We start from the raw sequence: 16532 nt of genomic DNA on the forward strand, positions 1-16532 counted from the left end.
TCAGAATTCGTTCAAGTACGTGCAGTCGATGAGGTATATATAAATATATATATTTGATAAACCATAAAAATTGTCCAGCAGCCCCCAGCCAGTTTGTAATCAACTATTTTGACCTTAATCAGAAGCACTTGGCCCTCTCACCCACCATTCCTCCCCTTTTTTCCGGAAGTGTATGTGTGCTTCATGTTGCTTTTCAGTTTTTTCACAGAAAGATCGATGCTAAGAAAAAAGGTTCAGCATCCACAAATATGAAGCGGAGCAAAGGAAAGAATTGTGGTTGGCCAGTCATGAGTACTTAGCACGTAATATCATTCTGATATATGAAAGCCCTCACATGCAGAAGAAAGAAAGAAAGAAAAGTTTCACAATTTTCGGAGTAAGGAATGCTCAGTGGTAGATATTTGTGTTATTGCAAGAGAAGAAAAAACAGACACGAATATGTTCACGTACCATTCGAGAAATGACAGACCTTATACATGCAGCATCTATCTATCTTCTTCGGATAAACGTAAAATGCTAGTAATTACTAAACATCGAATGGGAGGCTTAATTAGGAAGTCAATGTGCAGATCCCATGTCATGTTTAGAGAGAATTGTGTGCGTACGTATTTGGATTTGCAAAGACAATCAATCAAAAAGGGGTGGACTGTGGAGGTCTCTTGGGGTTTGAAATTTGGCCCCCAAAGGAGCCAGGTGAACCACATCACATGACAATCGACAAACAAGGAAACGATACATCGAGTTCGACAATATGCGCGCCTTGGGTCTAAGTTGGAGTGACATGCGCAAGTAGCAGTAAAAACAAATTTTTTTATTTTTTTATTTTTTTTTATCTTTCTACTGACGATCGACGTCCTTCTTGGCTTCTTTCTCGAACTTGGATTGGATGTTGTCTTTTGGTTGTAAGCATCCGCAAAAACTAGTTTTATGGAGCGGGAGGTCAATTAATGAACCAAATGCGCGCAGCATCAAGTCCAAGAAACTATTGCTAACGATATTATTAATTCTTTAATCTCCATCGTCATTCTGGCTCTTAATCATCATTTAGCTTAATACTAGACGTTCTTGATTCAAGTGATAACCAGCGTAAATGTCTCCTACGGTCTTCAACACTGTGCAGTGCAGTACTTACAGACAGGAGACATGAAGCACCTTCATTTGTATGTATATATATGTTCTTCCTCTCCAGTACTGCAGGTTTATAGTCCTCCTGCATTTACTCAATCTCTGCTGTTGTTGGTCGACTTTGGGTATGATTAGATCGATAGATGTCCGACTCGTATAGGTCCACAAAAGAAGTTAAATCCAAAAGTTGTCAGGAAAGTAATCAATAAATTTGAGCCTAAATATACATCTACAGCAATAAGTATCTACAGAAGGGGCCATGATCGAGCCACTGGATTAAAAATGATCGGCGGGAAGAAGTCAGTCGGTGCATGGGACAGTGAACTCAACCATGCTAAAATAACGGAATGGCTCACCAATGAAGGAAGCCTCAATTCCTCCTGGTCATGGATCAATTGATCCCGAGACATAAATTCTCGAGAGAGAAATGCAGTGTAAAGAATTTTAAAAAGGAGGGCTTCAAGTAGTCACCAACCAAACCAAACCAAACCATACCCAGTCTGATGCTTTGCCACTACCGTGGACGGTGGTGGCTTTGATTTCAGCAAAGGGACGACGACACAGCAACAGACATGATACTTTATTTAGCACGGATTTCCATGTTAAGTAAGTGATCCTTCAATGAGGATGGTAATGAATAAATGACCCCAATTAGTAGTAACGGTGTAAAAGAAAAAATTCTTAAAAAAAACGATAATATCCAATCAATTAAAAAAATTTTGCTATCTCAAACAAACAAATGGTGCACATTTCACAAGCGTCTTTCAGAAGCGACAGATGTTGGTTTGCTTCCTCTCTTCCATGCTGTTTCAACATAAAAGCAACTCTCATTTGTGCTTCACGCCAAAAGAAAAAAAAAAACATTGGTATTATAACATCCAAGTCAAGAGGAGGAAAAAAAAATAGAAAAAAGAAAGGAAACAATTATGACTCCAAACCAAAAAGAACCAAATAGTAATAATAATAATGTAGCGTTGGGTCAATTCTTTTAAAACTTTTAGTACTGCAATGTGGCTATTTTGAGAACCGGATGCAGTATCTTGTACGTACTAGTAATTATGGGGTTTCTATTTTCTTCTTCCGCTGATTTATTCATCTTCACTTGCAGATTTATTTCTGCAGTTTGAATAAACTAGCTTCTTTCATAAATATATATATATATATATGATCGTATTAAATTTATCTCCTCACTCTTATAATTTTTACTTCCACATTAGTTAGGTAAATCTTTTTCTACATAGTCAAATAAATACTAATTTGCATCCAAATATTTATTTATTTTTTTTTTTTTTTTTTTTTTTTTGCTTATTTGGGCTAAGAATGCCTTTTACTTAATTAAGGTACCAAAAATATATTCCACATTATCAAATCAAACACACAAATTCCCTGCTCGCGCAAGTGTTTCTAAACCTTCATCTAAGTAAAAGGATATTTAGACACTAATTACATACGGTTATTCTGTTATTTAAATCAAACTGGGATTCACACTTATTTAATGGCATCACACGGGCTATGATTTTGAGAGTCACACACAAGTAGAAAATTTTGAAATGTTAACATTCCAACTATTGACATTTTAGTAAACCGTGTGAATATCTATAAAATAGGGGAGCGTTGGGTTGGATGGTAAAGTCGAAGGTATTATAGGTAGGAAATCCTGAATTCAACATCTTCCCCTAAAAAAAAAGAAGAAAACAAAATCAAACTAGGGTTCACACTTATGTAAGGACTTTAATGGCATCCCACAGGTTATAATCTTGAGAGTCACACAGATGTAGAAAAGTTTGAATTTTTAACATTGATATTTTAGTAAACCGTGTGAATGTCTATGAAATAGGGGAGAAGTGCCTAAAATTTAGAAAGAAAAATAAAGATATCTTATGTAAGTATTCTTTTTCTTTTTCTTTTTCTTTTTTCTGAAGGAGCTATTGAGTGAGTAATTTTATCACATACAATTCTCAGTGCATGTGAGTTTCCTTTACGCAACAAACCAAAACGTTAACTCGAAGCAGGCTTGCTTAGTGCGAACATTCTCCAACTCGAACGAAATTTGATTAACAAATAGTTCCTATTTTGGTTCTGTAACGTTTGCCAAGACATGTTTCTTTGGAACTACGTACGGTCAACTGCTATATATATATATATATATATGACTGTAATTCCATATAGTTTTTAATTGTTCGGAAAATCTGAAGAATTTTAAAGTTTTTTTTTTGCCCTTTTTGCATTGAGGGTTGCTAGAGAACAGGCAGAATCTGCACCTCTCCCGTTGGGAAATTTTTTTCTTTTCTTTTATGTTTCAGATCGAAATATATATATATGCTGACCCACTATATAATATATATCCTCAAAATCCAAGCTATAAAAAGCACAAAAAAAAAAGGGAGTGAAGATTTGAGAATATTTACCACACAAAGAAAATTCATTGCAGAAGAGGAATAACCAGCTTCATTTTTTTCTACACTCTCCAAGTTACAAATAACCAGCTCATCTAATTAACAACAAACGAGCTTAATTTGTTGGATGTGAAACATTATAATGGGCGACTAAACAATAAAACCAGAGACTAATTTAAAAAATCACCAAAAAAAAAAAAAAAACTTGTCTCAAATAACATTATTGTTGGAAACATTTTATTTTAATGGAGCTTGGTTTGATATATGTAAGCAAGGGAAAAATGTTAGTAATTCAAAAAGCTTAATTAATTCTCATTTCGATAAGTTACTTATTTAAAGAAATCTAAAACTGCTTAACGAATCTACTATAAACTTAAAGCAAATAAAAGAGGGAGTAGGATTAAAGCTGAGGAGCATATCATCGTCCGTCGTGGACGTGAAGTGCTTTTGTCTGGGCACTTGACGACAGACCGGGCCGGCTTGATAGTTGATAGAGGCCGGTGAGTGGTGAGCCCCCCAGGCCCCAACTTGACCAATTACTTTTCCGAGTTACGCCTCACCGGCGTCGTTCACGCCTTCCGGCTATTTTCTACAATGCACGTGTTCTTTACGACGTGGAGGTGACGTGTTTCCTGGTGGCTTTATATACAAAGATTCTTTTGGTTTCCTTTTCTTTTTGCTGCTTCTTTTTAATTTTTTTTCCCTTTTGGAAAAGAAATGCATAAAATATTTGTATGATCTTTTTTTTTTTTTTTTTTGGCATGCTTCTTCCAAATGGATTAAATTAGTTGCCCATTATTAGCTCTGCCAAGATAGTGCAACTTTTCTCAAGTATTCTACATTATAATTTTTTTTATTTCAAAAAATATATTGTAAGTCCCAAAAAAAAGAAAAGAACATAAAAGATACAATATATACAATTTGAAGAAAGTGTATACAATTTCTAAAAATTTCATATATATATATATATATATATATAAAGATCAAAAAATTTCTTCCCTTCCCGGCTGGCCGGCTATCAGCCAGAAAACACGCAAATTGGATTCGTAAAAGAAGATGCATGACTTTTGAGGGTTAGGCGGTGAGACGGAGGTTTTGATTTTCTTTGTATTGCTATTTCTTTTCTTTTCTTTTTTTTTCTCTGGAAAGCCTCGTGGATTCGGATTAACATTCTGAGGTGGCATGATTTCTGGGCAACTGACCACCCTTTTTCCTGTCTTTAGCTACAAAATGCACGTGGTGCGTAGCAGACAACGTTTAATGTCGAAGCAACTAAAAATGTTTGGTAACTATAAATAAAAAAAAAAAATTTTGTTTTTGGTTGGATGATTGGAAGGCAAAGTAGCTAGCTAATCTAATTTGTTCACCATTATCATTTCCCAACAATTTATTTTATTGTCGAATAGCTACTCAACTTTGTCATTTGTCGGTGGAGCACGTCATCCCACCTCTGACCTCTCCGCGACCACCCCTTTTTAATTTCTTTATAGTAAAACCTCAGGGAGGGCTTTTCCATATTTTGAGACCAAAACTATGTTTGGCACTTGAGTTTTTTTGCCAAGTTTGTTTGTTACAAGTTTTTTAAAAACTTTAACTACAGTAATCTCAAAAAACTTATCAAAGTTTTTAAACTATACATTTCAAAATATTCGAAAAAAAACACGCTTCAAAATTTTTTTTTAAAAACTTCTACAGTAAGTCACAGTAAAGTTTTAAACAAACACTCAAAAAACTCACTTGTCAAACAGGGTCTTGAAGTTCGCCGCGTAATTTTGGATTGTGATTTTTTTGATAGAATGCATTCAACACTTTTTTTAAAAAAATTTATTTCCAAACACTTAGAAACCTTCACGAAAGAAAGTACAACTAGACAAAAAAAAAAAAAGAAGGTACAACAGCTACACTTGCAAAAAAATATTTGTAATGATTAATGAACCTGAATTTCAGGGCCCCTGCAGGAGTTAGTTGCATGCTCAAATCTCATTATATTTCTTTTTTGCATGTCCGCCCACTCATGGCCACGACCCTTTCCTGGGATTTTTCACAATATCTTTTCCTATGCCTTTTTAATATCTTAATTAATTAACTTGGCGAAGCATTTTGTGTGGGTCAAATAAAATAATTTAAAAAAATAATTTTTTTTTTTTGAATTGTGGGTGGGTCACTTGGTCCCGCCCATGCCCTATCGACAGTCACTGCAGATAAGTGTGGGACATCGATGATCTACCCACTTCAATTAATTTAACAAATTGAATTGAATCCTTTCTTCTTCTTCTTCCCTTTTTTTAAAAAAAAAAAAAGAAAAAAATTGGGAACAAGAAGACCAGTGATCAATTGGTTTCGGGATTCCTAGGCGTTGTTCTTCTCTTCTTAATTTCTGAGCTTCTCCATAGATAGTTGCAATCATAAAGATACTAATAATTACGGGGAATTTCGAACCCAGGGGCACAGGATTTAGCAAAATTAAGGGCTCGAGGGACGTCTAGATTTTTTAAACCAGTATCACTAATCCAACTCAAATACGACACGCAGATTCTGTAGAGAACTAACTATTCCCACTCTTTTTTTTTTTGGGTTTGGTTTTTCCTGGAATGGTGGAAAGAAATGTTTCTATGTACCTAAATTAATGAGATGTACTAAATTTTAGTGGAACTCGGAAAGAATAGTATTGATACTAATAATTACGCCGGGGACAACCTAAGAAAAGAACAAAAAGGAGAAAGGGATCCATAGTTGTGGAACATATACTACTTATGTAAATTTTTTTTTTCTTTTTGTCAATCGTCACTTTTTATCTATATTCCATTGTATCATAATCTAACTAAGGGGAGGTCTAACTAGACTTACAGGGGATCGATGGAGACATAACCACCATCGGATCAGACGGGTGCACTACGCATCCATCTGAATTTTTTTAAGAATCACATAATGTGACAATTGGTGGGAGGCAAATTTTGACCCTTGTCGCTTGGTGGGGGCCATCAGCCTATAGTCTTCGTTAATTAGTAAATATTCATTATTATTCCTTTGATCATGTTTGCATTGGCTAAGTTGGTCAAGGAAACGAGCGAAAAGGCGCAGCAGCATGGGTCAACACAGGAATCTCAACTTCTGACGGAATTACCATGCAAGATGAATCAATCCTTTCTTTCTTCTTTTTTTTTTTTTTCAAATAATAGACGCAAATCGCTAATTAAGTTAACTGAACATTTGCATCAGAGGTAGCTTATATCAATAACCCCACGGTTTTAATGCACCAAATTGCGATGTTGTTGATCCTATGCAGGTACTTGGATAAAATGATTCTTTTTTTTTTGTGGTGATTTTTGGGTCCGGTGAATTGGGCCAGTTTAAAATCCATCCTCTAGCTGGAGCTTTTGATTTCTGGACCCTCTTGGAATGGCGGTGGCGTAGGCTGATGGATTTTCGTAAGTTCATGGAACGGGCTTTCCTGAAAGTCTGGGGAAAAAAGGTTCAAGTTGGTCCTTGTTCTATGGTTCGAACAGATCTGTTCAAGAGGACTCTGGCCCGGAGTGGCCGGGTAATGCGGTTTGGACTAGAAGGACTTTAGGCTCACAGGCCCACTTCTTTTATATATATAGCCCGTCAACATTATGGCAATGCCAGAAAATTTATTAGATTACGGCAATGCAAATGTCGAGTAATTATTCAACCAGAAAAAAAAAAGTCGAGTACTTAACTAAATTAGTAATCATTGACATTGTTGCCTATACACCATAAATTGACCTCTACATATATTTGTAGTGCACTTACTGATATGGCATCAAATTTGTGACTGAATTGGTTAGCACGAGTTATTTTCTTATAAAAGGTCGCGTGCTGTAAAAAAATTTTTATAAGCGATCTATGATTTTGAAAACATATGCTCTTATCCCATTGTAGTTACTGAAGCCGAGAGCTCACTTATGCTTGATAGTTACCCCAAAAAAAAAAAAATCAAATTTGGACAACCTCATTGTTCACAAAAAGGTACAAATATTTTTCTGGTGTCAATTTTATTTGAGAAGTCGGATTTACAAAAAAAAAAAAAAAAAATCTCGTTTCTATGCATCAGCAACGCTCTAATCAAAGAAGAATCAAGAAGATAGCAGAAATAAGTGATTCACAAATAAAGAAGGAACAACAAACAATACTGTAGAATTGATAATTCTAGAGCCAAGTGCTTCTGCTTGGAACTTGTCGCAAAAAATTAAATTGCAAGTGTTAGTTAACCTCGTGCATGTTTTTTGGGAACATTACACACTTAGTTTTGTGGAAAATCTCGTATCAATAGTCTAATTTACGGCAAGTGAAACAGCTCGAATATACTGTTGGGCAGAGGGGAAGCCATAATTGTAGAGGGATTCTTTACATTTGGACATGCATATCAATAGTCTAACTTGAGCTCTTTCCATTCTTTTTCTTTTTTCTTGTGAAGGATTAAAATTAGAAAACAAAAAATGCAAACTTCTCGCTGGTTCTTCCCGTCAAAGTTTCAAAGGATGTTATTTTGGGAATGTATTACAAGACCATCCTATTTTTCGCTACCCTTAATTCCATTACCGGTGGAGCATTGCTATAGTGCCTCCTCTGCTGGCAAAACGATTCATGACCCAAGAATTGAACAGCCTGATTCTAAAGACTGTCGAGTTTTAATTGTTAGATTATTACTACTAGCTCATAGGCGCTCGTTTCGAAAGAATTCTTGCTGGCGGTGGCAATGAGCCACACGAGGAGGAATTCTTTCGTTTAATATTCTTTCATTTGATCTTCGCAACAAATATTCAAGTCATGGCGGAAGATCTCGAAATGCAGGGTAGCGATGCCGGCAACAACAAGGACTCTGAAGGGCCAAATGAAACGAGTACCAAGGGATCCTTCCATGGGGACCTGATTCTCGCAAAGAAATATCAGCCTTCGCTGCGTCGGCGAAAAGTAATTAATTTGTTTCAATTGTTGATCATCATAAAATCTGTTGGACTAGTGACAATCATCTTGTATTTTATGATCACAGAACGCAACGATGGGAGAGTCCTTCTAATTTCCATCGATCCCACAGTTGAATTTATGGTTACTAATTCAGACAAAATGCTGGTGTTTGACGTCTCAGGAATACACGTTGGTGCAAACATTGTTGTTAGCGTATCAATCTCTTGGAGTGGTCTACGGAGACATTGGCACTTCACCTCTCTACGTGTTGTCATCTGTTCGGCTCGACAAACCTACGGAAGAAGACATGATCGGAATCCTCAGTCTCGTCTTTTGGACCTTGACCATAATCCCGTTGATCAAATACGTCTTCATTGTCCTTCGGGCTGATGATCATGGCGAAGGTGGAACTTTTGCTCTGTATTCTTATCTGTGCAGGCATATAAACTTCCGAAGCAAACTGACCATCCAAAGCACAAGATTACAATCTGATGCAAACATGAGTTTTTACACCCAAGGGAGTGCAATACAGTCTAAGACCAAACAATTCATTGAAAACAGTCGCGCAGCACAGAATCTCCTCACGTTCGTTGTACTTTTGGGTACCTCGATGGTGATCGGTGATGGCGCCTTGACACCGGCCACCAGTGGTAAGCAATCGATCATAAACCCAACATTCGTAGTAATGAATGATAATACTCCAATCATTAACGGTTGAAATTCTCTTTCATTAACGGTATGTTTCTATGGCACTTAAAACATTCCTTCCACGATTAATAATCTTTCCGTACAGTTCTTTCGGCTCTTGCGGGAATTCAAACACTTTCCTCAAAGATAACAACAGGTACATTTTTGTTCATCTGCATATCATGGTATTTGATTAATAATGAAACTACCAAAATTATACAAATGAGTGATGTTTGGTCAGGGTATGTTGTGTTCATGGCGGTTGTGATACTGTTGGCTCTATTCCTTTTCCAGTCATGTGGGACGAGCAAAGTCGGGTTCTCATTCTCCCCGATCATGTTTTTGTGGTTTGCTGCGAATGTTTTCATTGGCATTTACAATATTGTCGCCTATAATCCTGCTGTCCTCCGTGGTTTATCACCTCACTACATTTTCAAGTTCTTTGGAAAACAAGGCAAATCTGGCTGGGAGGTTTTAGGCGCCGTTTTCTTGTGCACAACAGGAGGAGAAGCCATGTTTGCTGATTTGGGCCACTTTAATAAGAGAGCCATTCAGGTGTTTGCCATTACAAAGTTTAAATGCTCATTACTCTGCATCGAGCAGCCCATAACAAATGTTTGCAAGTTTAGTTAACCAATCACAATAATGCTTTTGCAGCTGGCTTTCTCCTTCTTTGTCTATCCATCTCTGGTGCTGTGTTATGCTGGTGAGGTAGCTTTCTTGTCTAAGCATCCCGATGCCTTGACCAACGCTTTCTACAGCTCCATTCCTAAGACAGTTTACTGGCCGATGTTCGTGTTAGCAACCTTGGCCGCAACAATTGCCAGCCAATCTATGATATCGGCCTCATTTTCTATTGTTAAGCAATCTTTGGCTTTAGGTTGCTTCCCCCGGGTTAACATAAAGCAGACATCCCCCAAACATGCGGGGCAAATTTACTCCCCAGAAATCAACTACATCCTGATGATCATTTGTATTGCTCTCGTCTTGAGATTCAAACAAGGGGTTGAGATAGGAAACGCATATGGTAATTAAACCGCCTTTTTCAACTATATGAAGTTCGACTCGAGTGAATAATTGTATATATGTTGGATATTAATCAATCTTGGCCTAATCAACTGCAGGTGTGGCTGTCATATGGGTGATGATAATAACTACATGTTTGGTGACGCTGGTGATGTTGGTCATTTGGGATACAAAGTTTCCTCTCATCCTTGCATTTTTCATTCCATTCATATTCATCGAGGGCGCATTCATGACTTCCTTGCTCAACAAAATCCCTCAAGGTGGATGGGTGCCATTTGCAATCTCCGGTTTCTTCCTGGTGATCATGCTGTCGTGGACTAGCGGGAGGAGCAAAAAGACCTCATTTGATGCAGAAAGGAAGCTGAGCCTAACGGAATTCACGAGCATGCTGTCGAGTAATGATCTCTATCGTCCCCCTGGTATTTGTCTCTTCTGCACCGACCTTGTCAATGGGATTCCGCCCATCGTTCGCCATTATATTCAGAGCACAAACTCTCTTCGTGAAATTACCGTGATCATCACAATAAGGACCCTACCAATCAAAACAGTCCTTGCAGAGGAGCGTCTTGACGTGGGAAGATTGGGAATAGATGGGGTATACAGGTGTTTGATTCAGTTCGGTTACAAGGATTTGCAGAGCTTGGAAGAAGATGACATTGTTGCTTCCATTGTGGCAAAACTCCGCGACACTGCTGAAACGGAGGAAGAGGCAGAAAAGCTTGGAAAAGCTTTGAAGAAAGGCGTGGTGTTCGTGGCTGGTCGGACTATTCTCAAATCGAAGGAGAGCAATGGATGGCTTTCTCATTTGGTGATAGATTACTTGTACAGATTCCTGCAGAAGAACTGCAGATCTGCACTCACTTCACTTAAAATCCCTCCTGGAAAGTTTTTACAAGTTGGGATGCACTATGAAATTTAAGGAAACCTGCGCCATCCTTCAGCTTCACTCTACGATTCTTTCTAATTAATCTTGTTCACTCAACGATTCTATCTAATTAATTTGATGATCGGCTTGGTTCGCTCTATGATTCTATCCAATTACTTTTGTTCGATGTCCTTCACGGCAGCACTAATAATTTAAGTTGCCAACTTTGTCTTCTGCAAAATTAAGCACAATCCTACGGTTCCAAGTCATTGAACTAGGGGTGGGCAAAATTACCTGCTAACCCGAAAATCTGTCATTTCCGATCCGATTCGATCCGAAAATTAGGATATTCGATTTTTATTATTTGATCGGGTCAAAAGAGGGTCGGGTATCCACTAAGATGCGGGACGGATTAGGGTCACATAATTAAAAACCCGTGAGTACTCGATCCGCCCCGCATATATATATTTTTTATTTTTATACACACACTATAAAATGATAAGTTAGAACTAAATAAGTAATTTTATTGAACAAATTGCATTACAAATATGAGAGACTATAGTTTATTTACAAGATTCATTTGTAGAGGCCATGATCGTATATTTTATAGAAAAAAGTTTAATTAATGTGGAACATATATATTAATAATTGTGCTACTTATTTCAAACTTTTATTGATTTTGAATTCTTTTAATTTTTTTCCTTTATCTTATATTCTCTTCACATGCTTGTTTCTTGGTGGAAACTTTTGTTTAGAAAAAAAAATTATTAAATCTTAGATGAATGTGTAAAATATAAAATTAAATTGGTATAAATCATTTTTTTTTAAAAAAAATTAAATGATAAATGGGACGGGACGGGTACTCGCTGACCCGACCCTATCTCAATGGGTACCCTATAATCTGGTACCCGTTGATATGCTGGACGGATAAGGGTCAGAAAATAGTTGACCCACAAGGTACGGATCGGATCAACCAAATGATGAATGGGACGGGTACCCGACCCGTGCCTACCCGTGCTTTGAACAATGAGTGAGACCGAGGAGACATGGTCAAGCGTATTGAACGAGTATTAGATGGATACTCACCTCTCCTGGCCTTATGCATCATCCATCACAAGCATAGTGCTTTTTTCTTTTTAAAAAGATTCATAGAGTACAATAAATGTAGGTTAGCGTAGCAAATAGGATAGTAGGGTACATCACTCTTTTTATGATCTCCTTCCTATTTCCATGTTTTTTAACATTTTGTAGCACCACAAATCTTGTGGACCGCCTCCTCACTTGGAGAATTTAATTATTTTTCTTGTCTCAGTCCGTAGGTGGAACCATGAATCTTAGCGTTAAAAATGACCCAAATAAATTATCTTTTTAGCACAAAGTAGTACTTACCGACAAAAGAGCGATTCTCAGCGGGCATGGTGGAGCATGCACTTCCATCTGTATCCGTCTAAACATCGATGCCCACCTCACTCACTTAATTGGTTTTGGATTACTAAAAAAATTGAGATGGACGTTAATGGGCATCCTCCAAGTAAAACCAATTGGTTTGACGTTTTTAAGTGGATGATGACCCACATAATCTGTCTAAATCCATTTAAAAAAGTAATAAGCAAACCCGGCACGTTTTGGTAGTACTGATGTTTCTTATATGCTGTGCTGCTATATTCCCAGAGTCCAAGACGTCGTTCAGCTCTTTCCACTCACCCGGCCAAAGGTTTCTTCTCAATCGGGCCGGGGTATTCCAATTGAGTTGTCAGAACTCATCCTAGGAGTGTCATTTTAAGCTGCCTGTTAGTTAAAGAAATTAACTTTGTGTTAGTTAAATGGATTTTAAATGAACAATTGAGTATACATCATTCATTCATTCATTTGGATCCAATCCACATATATATAACCGCTTATTATATAAATTTAAACGGATTGGATTATTTAATCTATGATCCATTTATATGAAACCAATAATTATTTTTTAACGTGGGATCTGTTGTGGAGGCAATGCTAGCTTTTAAATAGATTCCCGGAACACATCATTCTGTATTTCATTCATCGAAGTTCGATTGCAAATTCCGAAGCACTCACTATATAGCCAATTAATTGTCAGGTTGGAGGCCGCTCTACAAAATAATACTACAAGCATGGAAGGCAAAGTCGCTAACAGCTCCGTGCTAGAAGACGATCTTGAAAATGGTGGCACTGGAGAGGACGCGGTCGGTTTTCGCCCACCTGGTGCTGGAAACATTATTGAACTATCATCTGCCGTGGACAGAACCCTGAGCTTTAGTCGAGTTTTCAAGTCTCCCCCGACGCCAAACGAGCCCAAGGTCTACATATACCATATATGCTTGGTCGATTGCCATTTCTCATCTTAGGTTGTTCAGTCACATGTATATGTTGCCTTTCTTCAGTCCATAGATTAAACACACGACCGGCATGGCATGTACACTCAACTCTAAACTAAGTGTCAGGCTACGTACTTTTTAACATCTAAACACAATTTTTTTTAACTATCATATGATGTGATCAGGAATATCCAGCGGTGCAGACATTGTTGTTGGCTTACCAATCACTTGGAGTTGTGTATGGAGACCTTGCTACCTCTCCTGTCAACGTGTTTTCCGCTACAAACTTGACAAACGTTACTGCAGAAGATCTACTGGGGACCTTCAGCCTTATGTTTTGGAGTTTGACTATCATAGTTTGGATCAAATATGTTTTCATCGTCATTCATGCCGACGATCATGGTGAAGGTGGTACTTTCGCTTTATATTCCTATCTCCGTCGACATATAAATTTCCGGACCAAGCTTACAATTCGAAATACAAGGTGGAGCACTGATGAAAGCATGAGGTTTTCTAACCGCGCCAGTCCTCTACGTTCCAAGACCAAGGAATTCATAGAGAGAAGTATCAGAGCTCAGAATTTTATTACTGTAATTGTTTTGCTTGGAACTTGCATGGTCATTGGGGATGGAGCACTGACTCCAGCTACTTGTGGTAATTTCTGCCTCCGAACCATTCGAAGGAACAAATACATATCTTGACAGTCAGCGTTTCATAACAATCTCTTGCAAAACAAAATGTATTGTTGCTCCGTAAGAAATTCATAGCAGTATTTGAAATGCTCCTCGTGCGACTTTTGAACTAACAATAAACAGCATCTTGGGTCCAAAAAAATCAGGGTTTACAATTTGTTCGGGGTCTTTGCTTTTTGTTTCTTCTTTTTTTTTCAAGCTCTTTTTTCCCCTTTTTATGGGCAGTACTATCAGCGGTTCAAGGTGTCCAATCCCTCTCTCCAAAGATTACCCAAGGTACGTACTTCTTGATTGAAGTTTATCTTCTTGAGAGTAAAGCAGTCCCAGGATACTCATATTAACTGCAGAATTTTCCCTTTTTTAACTGCCGCAGACCATGTTGTGTTCACGTCCGTTGCTGTTTTGATACCACTCTTCCTCTTCCAACGCTGCGGAACAAGCAAAGTCAGCTTCACCTTCTCTCCAATCATGCTACTCTGGCTGGCTACCAATGCTTCCATCGGAATTTACAACATTTTCAAATATTATCCGTCCATTCTCAAGGCTGTGTCCCCTCACTACATAGTGCTGTTCAGTTCAAGAAATGCCAAAACTTTATGGAATCTCCTTGGTGCTGTATTCTTGGGCATAACAGGTACTGTCCTAGAATTTTCTGGAAAAGTTTTAAGGATTTTCTACTTCCGAATTTAATGAATTTGAAAGCAAAAAACTCTGAAAAGGATCTGCCAGTAAAGCTTCACTTGAACTACAAAAGGTTCACTTGAATTTCATATATTGATTGGGACAGGAGCCGAGGCCATGTTTGCTGACCTGGGTCACTTCAACAAGCAAGCAATTCAGGTGAGGAATCACAGAACCATCCATGATTGCATTTCCATCGGAAGGAGAAAATACAAATAAGACGTGTTTACTCGTGAACCCAAAGAATATACATATGCATATTGCGTCACAGGCATATTTAGAGTTAATAAAAAGTTAGAACGCTGTACAAATTAATGCATGATCATACTATTATTTTTACTGTATACTTTTGTGATGAATGAATTTATTGGTAAGTATTTATTCGTCTAATTTCTGGCAATCATAGTTATTTGGCTACTTGATGGCAAGGCAACTTAGCTCATTCGTTGTTTTGTGCAGTGGGCTTTCTCATTCGTTGTTTATCCAGCATTAATCATCACCTACGCTGGTGAAACGGCTTACCTAATCAAGTATCCAGAGAAAATCAATAACGCCTACTACAGTTGCCTTCCGCGCCCAGTATACTGGCCTATGTTTGTTATCTCCACACTAGCCGCCGTTGTTGCTAGCCAGTCCATGATATCTGCAAGCTTTTCTATCGTGAAGCAGTCACTGACCCTCGGCTGTTTTCCTCGAGTCAAAATGGTTCACACTTCTTCCAAGCATGAAGGGCAAGTTTACTCCCCAGAAGTTAACTACGCCCTAATGATTCTCTGTGTTGGTCTTGTCATTGGATTTAAAGGTGGCGTTGCACTAGCAAATGCCTACGGTAAGCCAACCTTCCCTTCCCTCAATTACTGTCGATGATGACCGTACTTACATATATATATATATATACACACACACAAATTAACTAGGGTAATTTAAAAAAAAAATGAAGTTCTGTTGGCTTCTATCTATACACATTGCAGGTGTGGTTGTCATCTGGGTCATGCTCATAACAACTCTTTTGACCTCGTTAGTTATGCTCGTCATCTGGAACTCCAATATACTTCTAGTCCTAGGTTTTCTCGTACCATACGTAATAATTGAGGGCATCTTCATGACGTCCATGCTTAACAAAATTCCACAAGGAGGATGGGTGCCATTTGCTATCTCAGCTATCCTTGGGACTGTGATGCTGTCTTGGACGTATGGAAGGAGTAAGAAGAGCGTTTATGAAGAAGAAGGAAAGATGAGCATTGGTGAGTTAAACCAGAAGCTATCAAGCACTTGTATCTTTAGAACGCCAGGAATTTGCTTCTTTTTTACGGACCTTGTCGATGGTATTCCACCAATTATCCGGCATTATATTCAGCACACTAATTCAGTTCGTGAGATAATGGTGGTAGTTACCATTAGAACTCTTCCCATCAAAACTGTCCTACCAGAGGAACGTTTCGTTGTGGGAAAGTTGGGAGTTGAAGGAGTTTATAGGTGTTTGGTTCAGCTAGGATACAAGGACTCGCTAAATATGGAAGGTGGTGGTTGCACTCGAGAAATTGTGGCTAAGCTACGAGGAAATGAAGACACTACAGCCGAACAACGAAAACTTCATTCTGCCTCAGAAAATGAAACTGTTTTTGTCATGGGCAGGACAATTCTTGCTGCAAATGAGAACGATGGATGGCTTGCCCGTTTCACCATAGAGTATTTGTACAGTTTTCTTCAAAAGAACTGCAGGTCATCAGTTTCGGCACTTCAAGTGCCACCGGAAAAGACAATGCAGGTTGGAATGCTATATAGACTGTAA

At 38.0% G+C, this 16532-nt stretch overlaps 2 protein-coding genes across 2 annotated transcripts; both read left to right on the forward strand.

Annotated features, from left to right (window-relative positions):
- Positions 1-8312: 8312 nt before the first annotated feature.
- On the forward strand, positions 8313-11082 carry LOC113762340 (potassium transporter 26-like). Its single transcript, XM_027305739.1, has 6 exons — positions 8313-8456; positions 8632-9100; positions 9244-9294; positions 9379-9692; positions 9795-10164; positions 10262-11082. Exons 1-6 carry the CDS (start codon positions 8313-8315, stop codon positions 11080-11082), a joined length of 2169 nt encoding a protein of 722 aa, XP_027161540.1.
- Positions 11083-13163: 2081 nt separating this feature from the next.
- On the forward strand, positions 13164-16532 carry LOC113762352 (potassium transporter 26-like). The gene is made up of 7 exons (XM_027305761.1): positions 13164-13349; positions 13553-14021; positions 14285-14335; positions 14433-14693; positions 14847-14899; positions 15200-15569; positions 15712-16532. Exons 1-7 carry the CDS (start codon positions 13164-13166, stop codon positions 16530-16532), a joined length of 2211 nt encoding a protein of 736 aa, XP_027161562.1.

The sequence above is a fragment of the Coffea eugenioides genome, chromosome 2 (genome assembly GCF_003713205.1).
Source record: "Coffea eugenioides isolate CCC68of chromosome 2, Ceug_1.0, whole genome shotgun sequence".
Taxonomy (NCBI): Eukaryota; Viridiplantae; Streptophyta; class Magnoliopsida; order Gentianales; family Rubiaceae; genus Coffea; species Coffea eugenioides.